Source organism: Cataglyphis hispanica, chromosome 3, assembly GCF_021464435.1.
Source record: "Cataglyphis hispanica isolate Lineage 1 chromosome 3, ULB_Chis1_1.0, whole genome shotgun sequence".
NCBI classification, from domain to species: domain Eukaryota; kingdom Metazoa; phylum Arthropoda; class Insecta; order Hymenoptera; family Formicidae; genus Cataglyphis; species Cataglyphis hispanica.
Window position 1 is genome coordinate 9,613,235 of NC_065956.1, and position 17,205 is coordinate 9,630,439.

The 17,205-nt window shown below is 36.8% G+C and overlaps 1 protein-coding gene across 1 annotated transcript; it reads left to right on the top strand.

The window, feature by feature from the left end:
* Nucleotides 1-1,646: 1,646 nt before the first annotated feature.
* LOC126859356 (zinc finger protein Elbow) lies at nt 1,647-7,310 on the top strand. Its single transcript, XM_050610575.1, has 2 exons — nt 1,647-2,269; nt 5,019-7,310. The coding sequence occupies exons 1-2, from the start codon at nt 2,207-2,209 to the stop codon at nt 6,486-6,488; spliced, it is 1,533 nt and encodes a 510-aa protein (XP_050466532.1). The 5' UTR covers nt 1,647-2,206; the 3' UTR covers nt 6,489-7,310.
* The last annotated feature ends 9,895 nt before the right edge of the window (nt 7,311-17,205 follow it).

Below are 17,205 nucleotides of genomic sequence, written 5' to 3' on the forward strand. Positions count from 1 at the left end.
AAAAAAATATGTACACATGTGTGAATGTGAAGCTTGTGAATCGAAGCATCTTGCTCGAGCATTTTGTGAAATGACAATTTGAAAAAATCGCTCAAGTCAGGTAAAATAAAAACTTTTAACCCCGAAGTGTTATCTTCTCTTTTTCTTTCGCTTTGTCGGGCGATTTAAAAATGCAGGTGTTGACAGATAAATGTAATTACAATTTATAGTTGCCATAAAGCTACAAATATATCTACTTTCGAAAAATACGATAGATTTGTACAGGTTTGTTATTTAGGTTTCTCATTGTTAGTCGAAGGTCTTCACTTACTAAGGGCAATCTATCCTTTAGCCATTTAATACCCTTGTTTACAGCCGCGCTTAAGAAACGAGAGAGAGAGAGAGAGAGAGAGAGATCTTCCACATTCTATATCTTGTTCGGGTATCTTTTTATTGCGGATAGTTTTATAACGCCTGAATGAACGCTAGCGTATATTAGATCTCAAGCGTAAAAGAGTGCATCGTCATCATCAATGCACGAACAAAGGCTGCGTTTAAGTGCATAAGATGGTTGTACTCCTTCACGCTCTACTTACTCGTATATTATATTGTTCGATACTCTATTGCTGTACGCACTAAGATTCGATATGTTTAAATACGTTAGCTTATACCACGATAAGTTATTTTCATGACACTTTTTCTCCCTCTTCTTTTGAATTGACTTTATTTGTATCAATCAAGGGGGAATTATTTACTATCGAAAAACTGATTTATTAACTTTGCCAAAAACGTTTCTCCGCTTTTCTCTCTCTCTTGCTTCTGACTGTATTCGAATGAACGAAATATTCTTTATTAAAGAAAAATTGATACTAACTTCATCAAAAACATTAAGTTACGTCAAATATAATAAAGGAGATTTTTTTTTATCCAAAACCGAATAAAAAATGAACTTCACCTACGTATTGACTATCGAATATGTGGACCGAAAATTTAATTAAAATTTTAGGAAACGTATCATTTAGTTTCTCACGTGCTCACAGTATTTAATTTTTTTATTCTCCATCTTACTCTTTTATTCTTTATTTTATTCTTACGCCAGTGACGTTACCTGGCAACGCTAGGCGCGTTAATTTCCAAAGAAGCAGCAATCCGTTAAGAGCAATTTAACGATTAGAAATTCAACAATCCCATATACGCGGGCCTTATCATTTCGCACAATCGCGCTATCGTGAGATCGTGCAGGTGGCGGGCGTTATGCGGTGGTATCCATGCCTCTTTAACAACGCCACGATGCCGGCGAGAAGGTTGGAGAGGTAACAGTACTAGAACTAGTGGTATATACGAGGACTCCCTGAGCGGTGTGCGGGGTGGGAGTCGAGAGAGGGCACCCAGCGCCAGTTGACACGTCGTTGGCCGGGTCGCTCGCACCCGGCAAAAGTGTCAGCGTAGCGCGAACCGACAACGACCACCGTGTCGCTACGTCGGCCGCCGCCGTCGCCGTCACCTTTGCGTTCGCCTCTTTCGCCCGCATTGGTTAGTCGCTGCCGCTCGTGGTGTTTCGTGTCGTTCCGCGCGTCGTAGTCGCGATACACCGTCCGGTACCGAGGAGGGAGGGAGGGAGGGCATCTCCACGATGTTGTCGCGGAGGCGTGCAAGGAAGGGGAAGATGCTCCTCGGGGGAGCGCGAATCTGCGGTGTACGGTAGGGGAAGTCAGCTGAACGCGGCGGAATGGTGAGGGTTTGAGCGACGAGAAGGGCAACCGCGCTCCACGTCGACTGCGGCGAGCGATTCAGTTGCGAGTCGAGCCTCATCGCGTCGACTTGTACAATTATATAGGTTCCGCACGCTTGTTCGTGAACGCGACTCGTTTTCTTTTTTTCTTTTTTTATCGCCATACCAAAGAGAGCGGATGTACTGGTTGTCGCTCCGGTGTGCTCCGACGACTTCTTTCCGTTACGTTTTGGTGTGCTCGCCTCAGAGAGCGTGTAACGACGAGCGCGAGTAAGTGCTATTTCATTATCGAAAGTGCAGCCTCATGCATGGCTTCGTTCGCGAGTGATACCACTGTTTCGTTGCTGCGACGGATACAATAAGGGAGAGAAAAGAAAAGTGCGACGGAATCCCCCGGAATTAGTATCGCCGATGAGCCGGAGAGTGTGATAGAGAAAAAAAGTGGTGCTTTCGTCGAGTACAACCGACGGCGCGAGCGAGGATCGACCGCAAAAGATGCTGACGTCCAGCGCGAATCAGTATCTCCGTCCTGAATACCTCACGCCGCTACCTACTACGGTTAGTCTAGTCGCTTTTCTCTTCTCTTCCTACGGTCGCTATTTACGGGGAGTCCATTATTTATATCCTCCATTCCTGTTTACGTCTCGAGTTGACGATTTGTCGAGGCTCGCGATCTTTCAACGTTTAAAGTCTTATTTAATGACCGATATTTCTTAACAGCTGCCGTTTATGCATTTTAAACTGCAGCAAAGTTATAAGGCACTAAAAGATGTTTTTTTTTTTTTTTTTTGTTCGTTTAGGTATTTCGAAAAAAAATGTAATAAACTTGAAATTTCCAGAAAATATTTATTTCGTACATCAAAGCGAAAAGAACTTTTATATATACTTGTATAAAGTTTTTATAAAAAATTAAATATATATATATATATATAATACTCTAATATAGATAAATATAAATAATTTAAAACTATAATATTAAGATGAAAAAGATTTAATAACTGCACATTTAACTTTTGAATATCACAAATATTAAAGTGAGAAAATAGACTAATGATTACAAAATTAATTTTATCCTGAGATATAATCTTATATATATATATATTTATATATAAAACGAATATTTATGAATAATGCTTATGATATTAATGCAACTGCAACTAATCATATTTAAAATGTCGCCTATGTATAAGTTCCGCTTGAAAATATCTTTGCCAGCGGCTCATTAACGTCGCCTGTCGTCGTTTCGTTAATCCCGACGGGAAACATGCGCGTTTTATACTCCGGACTCCTGTAAACTATTTTGGGAACAGCGAGTGTTGGCAAAGTCTCGGCGTGCGTCGCGCTGATTTACGCGCGTCATCAATCAAATCAAAGCGCGATTCCGTAATATAATGCCGATTGTCGCACGCGGGGGACGAGATGGAAAAGCGAGTGGAATAGAAGACTCTTGGATATTTGATATAATCGGCTGCATTAATAGTATTCAATATGTATTTAATAATCAAATTTCTCTCTAATATTTCAATGCATAATTAATTGTACAATTTAATTATTTCGTCATCTCTTGCAAAGGATACAAAAAATTGATGATAAATATATCTATGCCTTGTGATGACAGACGCGAAGCACATAAATATAGAAGATTGTACAACGATAAAACATCCGGCGATTCTTCAAAGCACTAAACCTTTGTATAAAATAGTTTGCTTTATTTTTCTGTAACAACCCTATCGGTATTTTTAGAAAGCGGCACTTGTGAACGCAAAAAGGTCGGCTCGAGAGTAGAAAAAAAAAAAAAAAAGATCCGAGGGATTTCGGTAGAAGACACGTAATGCGCGAACAAAAGGAAGGCGTATGTCACGAGGGGTATAAATTAGTCGCGACAATCAAAAGCCGGCGGGTGGCATTAGCGGATTAAAATATTACGGTCGAACGTTCCCGTTAACTTTCACGAGCGCAATTAATATATAGCCTCGCGTTGCCGTAATGGTCTGTTGCAATTCACGGCATTAATATCTGTCGGCGTCGCGCCATTAGTACCGACCGGCCGTGAGCGGCCGGATTAGTGTTGCATGATCGTTGCATTTTAATTACGGCGGAACATCTGTTCGGTGGACGTATCAGCCGAAGAGAAATATCGCTCCTCTATACGTTAATTATACCGAGTGCATCATCGTGACCGCCTCCGAGTCGGAAGATGCGCGAAGGCGCCGATATTAAATTGCCGCACTTACACGCTAATGACGTCTGTATCGGCCAATTGCATATTGATTGTATCCTCTGTATCTCGTTCTCGAAAGAAAAAAGAAAAAATCAATCCGTGAGAATAATTATCAAAGACGTTTTCACGATGCAGCGTCATATTTCAGATTGTTAAGAATTATAACGCGCGCGCAGCGATATTTTCTCGAATTAACCAGTTAATTTTTATCGCGAGAAAAAGATTGTTACTTACAATTTAAGTATTTAATTATTACTTTTACAATTAAAGAGATTATTACTTACAATCTATAAATACAATAGAATAAATATTCGAAAATTATTACGCCAATTTTATCGCTATCAGGAATAATTCGGTTTCAACGTAAAGACAGATTGTATTAGATGAAATCTGGAAATAGACGTCGCTCGCCTAAAAATATTCTCGATAATCAAATCAAGTATTCTGGCGGACAAGTGTGTCCGACGCACCCTTTATTCACGTCACTTCTCATTCGGCGAGAGAGTGACGTGGCGTTATAGATTGCGGTTTGCGCGTCATTAATTGGACTTGCACCTCCACCCAGACGCGCGACACGCGCTAAGTTTCGAGAATTGTCGGATTGAATATTGCAGCGTAACTGTTGATCGATAATCGCTGATATTTTGCATTCGAAATGAAATCGATTAGACTCGAAAGCGATAATAATTATAATATTGCGCATAAATATGAAAAAGTCTGTGTATTAATAAATGTTAATATAATCTATTTGATTTTCTAAATTAAAATAAAATATAGCGTAAAGTTATTTTATCGAAAAATAAAAGTTGTTCATTTAAATAATTAAAGTTTAGTTTTAAAAGATAATGAATTTTTTCATAGATACACATGGCACGTTTAATTTGCATACGTTTTGCTAGGTAAAATTGTGTATATTGCGCGCGATAAAAAATTTTCATTTTCCACGGAGCATTTAAAAGATAATTTCTCTTCTCCCGATACTCATGAAAGATTAATAAAATGTTTGAATTTATATTGAATATTGATAAAGCCGAACCATTATTTTGCCCAAGATTACGAGCTTTATCTCTTATATTCTGATTTCAGTTAGATGCAAAGAAAAGTCCACTCGCGCTGCTCGCACAGACCTGCAGCCAGATAGGAGCGGATCCACCGTCCAACAAATCGCTGCTAAGTTCCTTGGACAAATCGTCGAGTAACAGATCGTCCAAGAGCGCGGAGCAATCTCGGGAGAAGTGGTCGCCGACGGTGACAGTGTCGGCCACGTCGGTGCCAACGTCGACGATCGAATCCACGAAAACGAGTTTCAAGCCGTACGAGTCTTGCCTGGGACGCGAAAAGGCATCCAGTCCGGACGAACCTCGATCGTCGTCGAGTCACTCGACTTGCGGCCGATCCCGAACACCTGGCAGCGGCAGCAAACGATGCCCTAGTAATCAGAGCGCCGCGGCAACGCGTGCAGTCACGCCGCAAGGTAGAAAAACGGCGACGCCGAACGGGGAAGTCACGCGGGACTCGCCGGCTTCGAGAAATTCGGCGCCCTTGATAGCGTCGAGCACGGTGGAGGCCGTTACGAGTCAACCAACCAACGTCAGTAGCCCCTCGTTACAAGCGAAACCCGCCTACAGTCCCGCCGGCGTCCTCGCGATGACCGATCCATCTATCAAGGATCTCCCATTGGGCACGTTCAAGCCGGGCGTCAGTCTACCGGCTTCCACCGCCGCCTACTTGGGTTACAGTCCTAATCAATTACCCATCGACGTGATGGCCAGCTCGCTCATGTCTCAGCATCACGCCGCCCTGAAAAACGGTCTCGTAGCCGCTAATCCTTATCTCAGCTATACGCGACTGAAAACGGGTGGGCCCGCGGATAGCCTGATGCCGATATGCCGGGATCCCTACTGCACCGGCTGCCAACTGAATTCGCATCTACTGTCGAGCTCCGTGGCGACCACCGTCGCCAATATTGCCAATGGAAAATTGCCATCGGGCGCGACATCGGCTTCCTGTCCGGCCGGATGCGCCCAGTGCGATCACAAACCCGGCAGCATCTCGCCTTATGGACCGCTCGGCACGGCAGGAGCGGTATACGCGCACGCGCAGCTAGCCGCGTTGGCCGCCGGCACGCAGCTACCTTACGTATGTAACTGGATCGCGGGCGACACTGCGTACTGCGGCAAGAGATTCGGCACGTCCGAGGAGCTGCTGCAGCATCTCAGGAGTCACACGAGCGTGTCGAGCAACGGCGCGACCGATCACGCGAGCGCGGCCGCCGCGCTGTCCCTGCTATCGCCACCGGTCGGATTACCACCGACCCATCCCCTGTTCGCCAGATCTTATCCCACGCCACCCTTGAGCCCGCTCGCCACCGCGCGCTATCATCCCTATGGAAAACCCTCGCCGCTGTTACCGCCGTCTTTGTCGTCGTTGGGCCTGCCGCTACCGCCGCCACCGCCGCCGCCGCATCCGCACGCGACCGCCGGACTACCGCCGTATTTTTCGCCCTACTCTATTTACGGGCCTCGTCTAGGTGCCGCCTCCGGGATGCATCAATGAGTTCTCGGTAACGAGCACTCGTGAGCCAAACGCTTGCGAGGTGAGTTGACCGGCGAACTGTGATTTCTCTACGAATTCGAGCACGTAAACCGGAGAGTGTCGCGTGTTCCGCCGACGTGATGCTTGCATGTATTTACGGAATCTCGTAAGGAGGAAGGTCTAAAGTTATCGAGCGGATATCGAGGCGCGGTAGGATTATTTTTTCTTTTTAATTTTTTGTTTTTTTATTAGTACGCGATGGTCTGCGTCTTCTGCAAAATTGTACGCTAAGCCTTTTTTCACCTTGCGATTGAAAATACAGTATAGAACTTGAAAGATTGAATAATGTGTAATGTACACCCGAAACGACACCTTCTACTTGTTCTTAAGCGCGAATCCTTAGTGTTTCCATGTTAACGCAGCCGGGATTTTGATATATATTTCGTAGATAGTATATATCTTTAATAAATATTAAGTTTTGAGAGTATTTAGAATTCTCAATAAATATTCACTTAAAAGTCCTACTTTGTGCAAAAACTGCTTTTTTTTTGGAAAGTAAGTATTCAATCTTTTGAGGTTAAAAAAATAAGATGGCTGCGTATCCCTACCTCAGCTCTCTTTACAGGAATAATAATCTATTTTTATCAAAACTGTATTGCATTCGAACTGCATTTAGGATGATTAATTCTCGCTCAGCAGCATCCGGATAATAATATATGAATACGAACAGCATTTGCTTCTATTATCATTAACTTCACTTGACAATGAAGAATCAGGTTCAAATAGAAATTAAATATCTCTTTGGATTCTTTCAAAAATTTTCATAAAATTTTAGCGTTTTTTTATAAAAACATGTAATATAAATATTGTTACAATATGAAAAAAAAATTTATTTTATTTTCTATTTCTTTGTTAGTCATTATGTCTTTATTCTTTTACATTAGTTTTAATTTCATTAATATTTTATGAAAAACTATTTTTTGAGATAATAAGCTTAAGATATAAATAATGAAAGTTAAAATGAAAATGTTTTTGAAATAAATATTTTATAGAAATATCTATTTCTATGAAATGTCTATCTCTATATTAAAAAAAAGAAAAAAAAATTTACACACACACACACACACACATATATATATATATGTACATGATTGGGGGGCGCCATCTTGATATAATTCATGTGCGGACATATTTTCGAGTGCCTCCTATTAATTATCGTTATTTTCCCATTTCTGGACTATTTTCGAGTGCTTCATTGATCTAATGTATTCATATTATCGAATGCCTCTTTCAAGACAATTAATTTATGGCGTCCCCACCTTTGTTGGGTAACCACATATTTGGATAACTCTCAACCAGTTGTTGGCCAGAATTATCTGATCATCTAGATCAGCAGTGACCATTATATAGAAGAAGAAGAAGAAGATATACATGGTTGCAATATGAGACGTATCATTTGTCTTTGACAGCTTTGACAATGCGCTGTATACATTGCATTTTAACATTATCTTTTGAGACTTACATTATTATTATTATTATCACAATATACAATATATAATTTATTCATGTATAAATAAAAAGGTAAAAAACGATTTCAATAACACTGTACAAAAAATGAAGTCAATAAAGGGAATTAAATGAGAATAAAAAAATTGATTAGATGATACTTTTATTTCTCATTACTTTGCAAAGTACCGTGTTTAAGCAATCTGATATTATCCTCTTTAAAAATTTCTCATTTAAAATCTATTATAGTCCGAATATTTTGATGTTAGAATATTAAAAATCTTATATCGATATTAATGATCTTATAGAAGATATTGATATTAAAATGCAATGTACATCGCATTGTCAACACTGGCAAAGATAAATAACATGTTTCAAATTGCAACCACAATGTGTGTGCTGTGTGTGTGTATATATATCGTGCGTATAAGATTTATAGGTAGATTTTATAGAAATTCTATAAAATATCTATTTTCAAAACCTCTTTCATTACATATATATGATATGTATATACATATATGCCATATGTAAAATTTCTTATATTTATATGTGTATTGATTTCGAATAACAAAAAGTTATATACCACACTTTCTGCTGTTGCGTTGACGTCCTGCTGTTCAAGGCTTGAACATCCCTAATGCATTATTTCGCCGAGAGCTATCAGCTGCTCTCGTCTGTTTCACGGCGTTATCTCTCTCAAATTTGTAATTTTTTTCTATTTATTATTTTAGTTGACTATAGTCAACTAGAATCGCAATATTGCTCTATATTGAAGCAATGGAGTTTTGATTGAGTCTTAGAACTCGTAATTTCTATACCAAGTTGATCAGCATAGGGACAACAGCCGCAATGTGCGGAGAAGAATCCAATATCCAATTAATTTATGTCTAATTATAAACTCACACAATAATGAATTATGAACCACTTTCTTCAAATAAGAGAACGCATCGCGCGTCAACTTTAAACAGAATGATGAATTTATTATGATGGAAGATTAAGAGGTAGCGTGCGTCGGTCAGGCTGTACTTTTGAATATGTTCAACACATTCGGTCAAACTTTTTTAGACAACTGGCAAAATTTTAATTTACGAAAATTTAAAAATTTAAAAATTGTGGAACGCGCGAATCAACTTTATTGCTCCACCTTCTCTATCTATTCTGCTGCGTCCGATGTATCTCTCAGTATCTAATGACGAGTGCCACACCAAACGTCGAAAAACCAATGTTTAACTGTGATTTTTGAGTGAGAAAGAGAGGGAGAGAATGCGACGCGATGCGCTTCCACGAAAGAGATTATATGCGTGCGAATGTGTGCATGACTAGGATTTGTTAACGAATGCGCAATTACGGGGATTTTATTTTCGATGAAAATAATTGTAATTGAATAGACAAATATTTTATTAGAGACGTTTATTTGATCGCTCGACGATCAATACAAAAATTATTTGCTATATGCTACACGCAAACCACTGCGATGATTTTATGTTGTTAAAAAAAAAAACTGGTTTTATGACAGCGTTAAAATAAAACGTTCCTCTCGTTTACGCTAAAAGAAGAATGAATTAAAATACATTCCGTGTATTTCACAACGCATAATTAAATAATTTATATTGTTATTTGCGTTATTATTGCGAGCAGTCAATCTTTTCAAACTGAAAATTTGTATTGTAGTCGAAATATCTAAATAAAATAAATCTGACATCGATCCTTTAATACTATTTTTAAGCAAATATTTTCTTTTAAACGAAACAACAGTAATAGTTTCCTTCTATTTTTTTTTTAAATATAATTATTATGATTAATTATTTCAAACGTATAATGTGTATAATTCTGAATTGAAAGAGTTATGTATTTTTATATACACGATGCGGCAATTTCTTTTCCATCACATTCGACTGAAGCATCTCCCGTTTTTGCGGCTATGAAAAATAATTAATATAATGTAATCACTATATATGTACTATTTATAATATCCACATGTCCTACTTCCCTTGTAATTATTGTACATTTGTTTATAGACGTATAACTCTAACAAATTTAATGAGATGGCAAATAGTTCGGATATACATATATACGTATATATATATATATATGAATATATATAAATATATATCTGCGTCTATTTTTGCGTAACCAAAGTTTTAGTAACTATCGATATTACGTAGCGCATCGAACTTTGTGTATACATGACATTATAAGAGCAGCAGGAATGATGATTATTACACGAGATACTGTAACTTGTAAATAGCTTTATTATAACGCAACGTTGTAGGTTATGATCGAAAGACATTTACACAATTGTCGACGCAAATTGCTCACGATTCTAATTCTTATGTTGATCTTGTATATTCCTGGATTTTAAATATGGTTAAAGCTTTGTATTTACTTGGCACGCGTGCGACAGTGTCACTATCTACGTCAACTTGTCGTTATTCTATTATTGTTATTCTATGTTAATCACAGTTTGATTCTTTTTAGAACCGAAATACAGCAAATTGTTTCTTATAAAAAAAAAAAAAATTCGTATTTATTATTATCGTATTTATATACCATCACACACGCGCCAAAATCTTCTATTGATTAGTTTAGAATTTTTTTGTAGGACATACGAAAAGTTTCATTAGCACTCCCTTCACACTTTTTTTAAAGATAATTTATATAATAAATAATCTTTCTCACAATATATCAATATATTTATTTGATTGATAAAATATGATTTTATATATAAAATTTATCTAAAATACTGTATCAAATAATATAAAGTATTTTTTTTTTAATTTTATGTTGAATAGTAAAGTTGAAGATATATAAAATCGTTAATTAGTTATTCATAATAATTAAATATACACGATGATATCTAAAATTTGTTTTATAATATATATTATAAGTCAATGTCTCATACTTAATATAAAAACTTACGAGTAAATTATTCTTCACAATTCTTTTGAGATTTAAAAATTATTATATTCATTTAAAAAAAAAAAAATGCGCGAAATCTAAATTAGAAAATGTTTGTATGTCAGTGTTTCATCATGTACAAAACATTAAACTGTTATATGTAAATTCGTCTAATAACCGACTGCGTAAAATAACAATGTTCAGTTAAACGCTCCGGCGAGAATTACAAATTGTGGTCGTCATCGTTTCTGTCGTATTACAGCAAATCAATATTAGCGCATTCGCGTTTTCAGTGTAAACACGACCTTAATCACCACGTTGTTGCTACATTAAAATAAATCATTTATCAATACAACAGACGATTGCGCTATAAAAGCATCGATTTCCCATTGAAAACGCTCGACAATTCACCATCACCGATAAGCTTAAATTATTTAAATTGATTTCAGACCAGATAACATTTATGTATCAACTTTATACGAAACGCGCAACTGTCATATATCGTATGAATATATATATATATATATAATATATATATGGATTTAGAATTCCATTCTTTCTATGAAAATACTATGATGTACAAAATGTTTCAACTGTAGTTGAAATCGCTTCTATGAAAAATGTTAATGATATTTCCGATTAATATGTCGCACGCTATTATCATTTTTCCACCACTCGCAATGTTTTAATATCTCGCGGGAACATAGATACGTGATAAAAATCGCAGAACCGACGATAATTTTACAAGTTGACTAATAGAACGAGAGACGAGAGCTCTCTTATCGCGAAGAGAGAATATCGTGGAATAAAAAGCGGAAGCAGATGCACGAAAAGTCGAGCGGCATTGAACGGCGACGGCGCTCTTGCACGTGGCGTGATCTCTCGCTCGCCCTTTGAGTGATTTATGGACAGACGCTGCGACTCCATCTACTTGACCTATTCACCTCGTTAGAAAGGATAATGTATTCATGAGTGGTCAACCTTTCAGCCGTGCGCGTTAGCTTCTATCGATCCGTGGAACTGCGAAACCGAACCGTAAGAAAATATATAGGCAATCCGGCGAAAAGACCTTTGCTTCGAATCGCGATTGCGTTTCGATCCGTGGGAACTGTTAGAAATTTTTTTTTCCAAATGTAAACCGCGATATGTTCATTTCATCTACATTTCTTTGTATTGTAAAAATTATTTCTTGCGCGAAAAGCTTCGCTCACAAGGAAATTAATCTCACAAAATTCAGCAAATGTGTCCTCTCTCTCTCTCTCTCTCTCTCTGCATATCAATCCTCCTAACGTGCACAATGTTTATCATTTCTCATCGAATATTATACTCGCGGCTTAAACTATGGCTGCGTAACGTGCTGTTCTTGGCCGTGACAAGAACGTTGCACATCAAGTACCTAGTCAAGAGTTCTCTTCCGGCAATGTTTTGCATTAGGGAAGGCATCGACGGCGGTAAAAGAAAGCAGCGGCACTTACCGAAGAGTGCTTCAAACGGATTAGTTGGCGCCAGTGAATTCAATGGTTTTCGTTCGTTGGACGACAAACCGGTTTCGCATCATGCCCTTTACACTGTCTTTCATATGTATGTATGCACTATTATTTTTATGCCACGTAGTTTAAACTTTGTTATATTCAATATGAATATCAATCAATATGAATTACACAACTTGAATATATCGTTATTCTTTGCATTTATCGCTAACGTACGAATATACGACTGCGAAATGAAAAAAATGCGAATTAGATTTATCAAAAAATCCGGTAACGAAGCACATTTTCACATTGTCCAGATATGAATAAACTCATTGAATCAATTAGCTTATTAAATTAAATTCAAAATTTACATATGCAAAAATTACTATCTTCACAAAATTTATTTTACATTTACAAGAGTATTAACTAAAATAATCAATATATCTGTGTTGTATTTTCAGAATATACGAGATATAAATTATGTCATTAATTTTTTTGAATATTAAAAATACTTTTTTTTTAAATTATTACACATATTTTTCCATAAAATATCAATTCTCTTCCAAAGTTTGAAGTCAATAAAAAAATCAATAAAAGAATCAAATAAAAAAATAAAAGATATAAAATGTAAATGATAATGATAAGTTGTCTCATAAAAATTAATTTCTATTTTTAAAACTCTTCGACATGCCTGTTTCATAAATAAAATCTTGAATGAACAAGTTATATTTAAATTTAGTATTAATAATCGACGCTTAAAAAAGTTGTTTCCTCCAGAAAATTAAGATCCAGGATAGCGCAAATCGTCAATCGGAACGAATTGATGCATGAGAAACTATTAGAAAGCAATTAAGTGACCATATATATACAAATGGCAAAGCGATTACGGCCCTTCGGATCGACAGCTCGAAATCGGAATTGAGGCGAATTATGGAAGGGAGTCGCACGGAAAAGGACCCGAGTAATCCGGTGCTTCGATAAGGCGATACAACATTGCCGCATAAACGAATTAGATAGCGTAACACAGTTAGGCTGATTGGTCGCGCGCGATTAGGAAGCAATTACCTCCACTAAACGAGATTATGTGGCCGCAGGCTTCGTCATTTCGCACAACTTCTCCTTCTCCCCCTCGCTCTCCATTACGGGACTTCTTCCAAAACTACACTACAAATCGATTCGGTTTCGCGAACAAACTTGTTTGCACTCTAGATATTGTGACAGTTATAGTTATTTAGGAGATGATGTTTAATAATAATGTTCTTATACACGATACGTATATATGATTAATTAATTAAATTAATTAGCTACATTATAGACGTTTTAAAAGTCGTATGCGGAATTGTCATTAAAAATAATACGTAAATGAATTGAATTATAAATTACATAAATAATCGGACGGAATAATGAAAATCAAAGGATCATGCTTCTAAGTTACACGTGGCACATAAATCCGAAGCAAAAAGTTGAGACGGGTCAGGGAATGATTGCAAGCAAAGTCCGGCATTCGATCGGACGGGGGACGGCCATACTAGCTACCTAGCTACGTTAAGGGCAAGACAAACGATGCGTCAGCGCAGACCAAGTAGAAGAGATTAGTCTCGGAATGATGAACGGCCGACGAAAAACCGCGCGTTGTGCTCTCCAACTGTATATTACAAGACCGTAAAAGGCGGGGACGAAGCGGCACGAAGAGGCTATCTCGACGGAAAGAAACGAGCAGCGACGTCAGGGTGGTTTCTCGCAATTAGTCAAGTTTTCCCGTGCACAAGCGACCGTGTCGCGGACGGCCGTGCCGCGCGGGTTTATTTATGGTCTCCGGAATACGTGTAAACATGAAGGTAGAACGTGGGATAGTCGACAGGCAAGATATTGAAAGCGCCTTCAGAATTGCAAAATCGGGATTAATTAATAAATCTTCATCGTCACGAATAAAGAAATCACCGAGGCCAGACTTTTATACAATATATTTGAAAAAAAATATATATATATATATATATTTCATAATTTTACAACAAGACAATTTCATTCGCGATACGCGATATTTCGATATTGAAAATATTAAAAAGATTTGATTTATCTATATTCTTGATGGTATCTATATATACTTAAAGTTTCCTACATACTGTCAGTTAATTGTCTATTTAATCCCGATGACGCAGCGTGCGTCCAAGTTTCAGGTCTCTGCCAGGGCATGATGTATGTATGCGTATACGTGCCGCCGAATCTCTCGACCCCGATGGTTTCTCTTCCTTTCACTCGCCGGTAATCGATTGTTACGGCGGATATTTCCTTCGAGTCGAGTTGACGGGGCCGTCGCGCGACTGCTATTGTGGCTCGTGGCCCCGGGGCGAGATAAATTGTGTTGTACAAATACCCATAACGACCGCGGAAAAAGCTTCGGGATTCGACTAGGGTGAGGATTGGCCCGCTGCAACGGCGGCCAACGAAGAGTAAAACCGATAGCATAGAGCATCGCAACGGGAAGCTAACTGTCCTTTGATTTCTTTGTTTGCCGCGCACACCGCGCCATTTCCATTCAATTTTCGATCGTCACCGCGGTATCCCGCTATTTTCTAACGGATATAGTTAACACTCCCTTCAGCTCGAATGAATTCTTATCGATTAATAATGCTCGAAATATTGCCAATTAAAATTCGATTGTGTATGTGCAATAAATGCCTATATAATATTCTCGCTCGTACGTGCGTAAATACAGTTAATAAAAAATTATTGGCATTCGTCCCCGCGTTTCTTTTATCCCTATTCGATTCATTGTCATATATTTTCTCTTTACAGTACGACAAATATATAATTTTCTCAAATTTTTCTTATTAAATATATATATATATATATATTATCTACAAAAATGGAAAATCACTCACCGGTCTGATGCACAAAGCGAAGTTGTGAATTAACCACGTTGATCTGTAAAATATAGATATATTTAAAAATAATATACAATATAAAATATTATAGAAAAAATATTTAAAAAATAATTATTCTTTTCAATTGAACTTATCATTCTTTAAATTATATTTAATAATAATTTAAATTAATATTATACATATTTAATAATTAAAAATATTTATAAATATTTTATTAAACGAATTTGAATATTTCAAAGCAAAATCTCAAATTTTTTATATACATTTATATTACATAATATGATATAAACTGGATTATTATCGCGAGGATAAATAAGTAATTTTAATTTCAAAAGTAAAAGGAGATAAAATAACTGCAAATTTGAAAATATTGAATTGAGTTTGCACAAACTCTTTGCACAATGGATCGAATAAGTCTCACACGTATTTTGACATTTTTATTACGATGTATAAACTTCGAATTTATAGTACACGGTTGATAAATTATTAATAAATTACGAGATTAATAAACGAATATACTTATTAATTACATAAATACGTCGCGGTGCTGCTCGGCTATCGAATTTGTCTCACACTCGTAATGTTTTGTTAATGACATACACACACACACGCACGCGCACACGCGCACGCGCGCACATGCACACCAATAATTTCCCTTTAGTATCACGTAATTAGATGAGTCAAGTTAAGACACGATATATCATTCAAACATAGAGAAACGAAAATTCAATATTACACGCTTGATATATTTCCATTTTTCCCAAAAATAATTAATGAACAATCGCGATATATTTTATCTTTATTTAAATTATTCAATTCAATGATCAATGACTCTCCAGTCGATAATTGTGGATTATATTTAAATTAATGAAAATTTAATATAAATGCGATGGTGAAATATATTCTCCATCACACATATAAACTTTAAAGAAATATATAATTATTTCTTCAATAAATAGCCATCGTCACGAAACTGTTACACGTCGTGTATCGCAAGAGTTAATCGATCGCGGATTGATAATCGTTAATTATTATAATTGAAAGTGTGACTTGGCATCTCGTAGTATTTGTCATGATAATTTCGAGAGATAAAATGATATATTCGGAGCGGTATGTCATTGCGTGCTCGCTCCTGCTTTCACTTCGTAAATGACAACAAGGTAACAGTGTGTGATGTGTAAACAAAAAAATATTAAAAAACACCGAGCACCGAATTGTGCGATGTATAATGTGCTATACGCAGTCGCTTTATTCTCATTGTCTGTCAGCTGAAAGAAACGCGATCATAAAAAGTATCGAGAGAATAAACGCGATTATTATAATTGACGATTCACATGGACAATTAATTAAATCTCTCAATTAATGACTCGTAAATATATAGCAATTTATCGGAATAGATAGGTATTTTGCACAATTTATACATTTCAAACAGGAGTCGAGAAAATAGAAAATAGAAATAAATTATTATTTTATCGCAATCTTTATGGGCGATAATTATTTTATTAAATATACTTAGAGAGAGAGAGAGAGAGAGAGAGAGAGAATCAAAAATATATCTTGTAAGAAATAGCAATATATGTCAGCTCAATATAGTGGAATTTACCTCATTATAACAAGGAGAAAAAGAATAAGGACGCGTCGAAATTATCATTCGTCAGTACGTTAAGAAATATGTATTATATATTCAATAATAAAGTTCTATATCGGCAGTTTTGGATAATAATTCTATCCTCTTGTAAAATTAGTTTACCTTACAATTTCGCGTCGCGTGTTGAAATTCTCGATTTAAATGTAATTCGTCTACTATTTTCGGATTGAAAGTACGCAATAATACGCGAATCGTAAAAGATTCAAGTAACGAAAGGGATAAAATTTTACAAAAACAGACTCAGTCCCAATGATCTTGAGCTTGATATATTGTCAAGGTCAATGTCCTGAGTATCCTCGAAAAGGTTTTAAGCTTTTGTTTATAAAAAA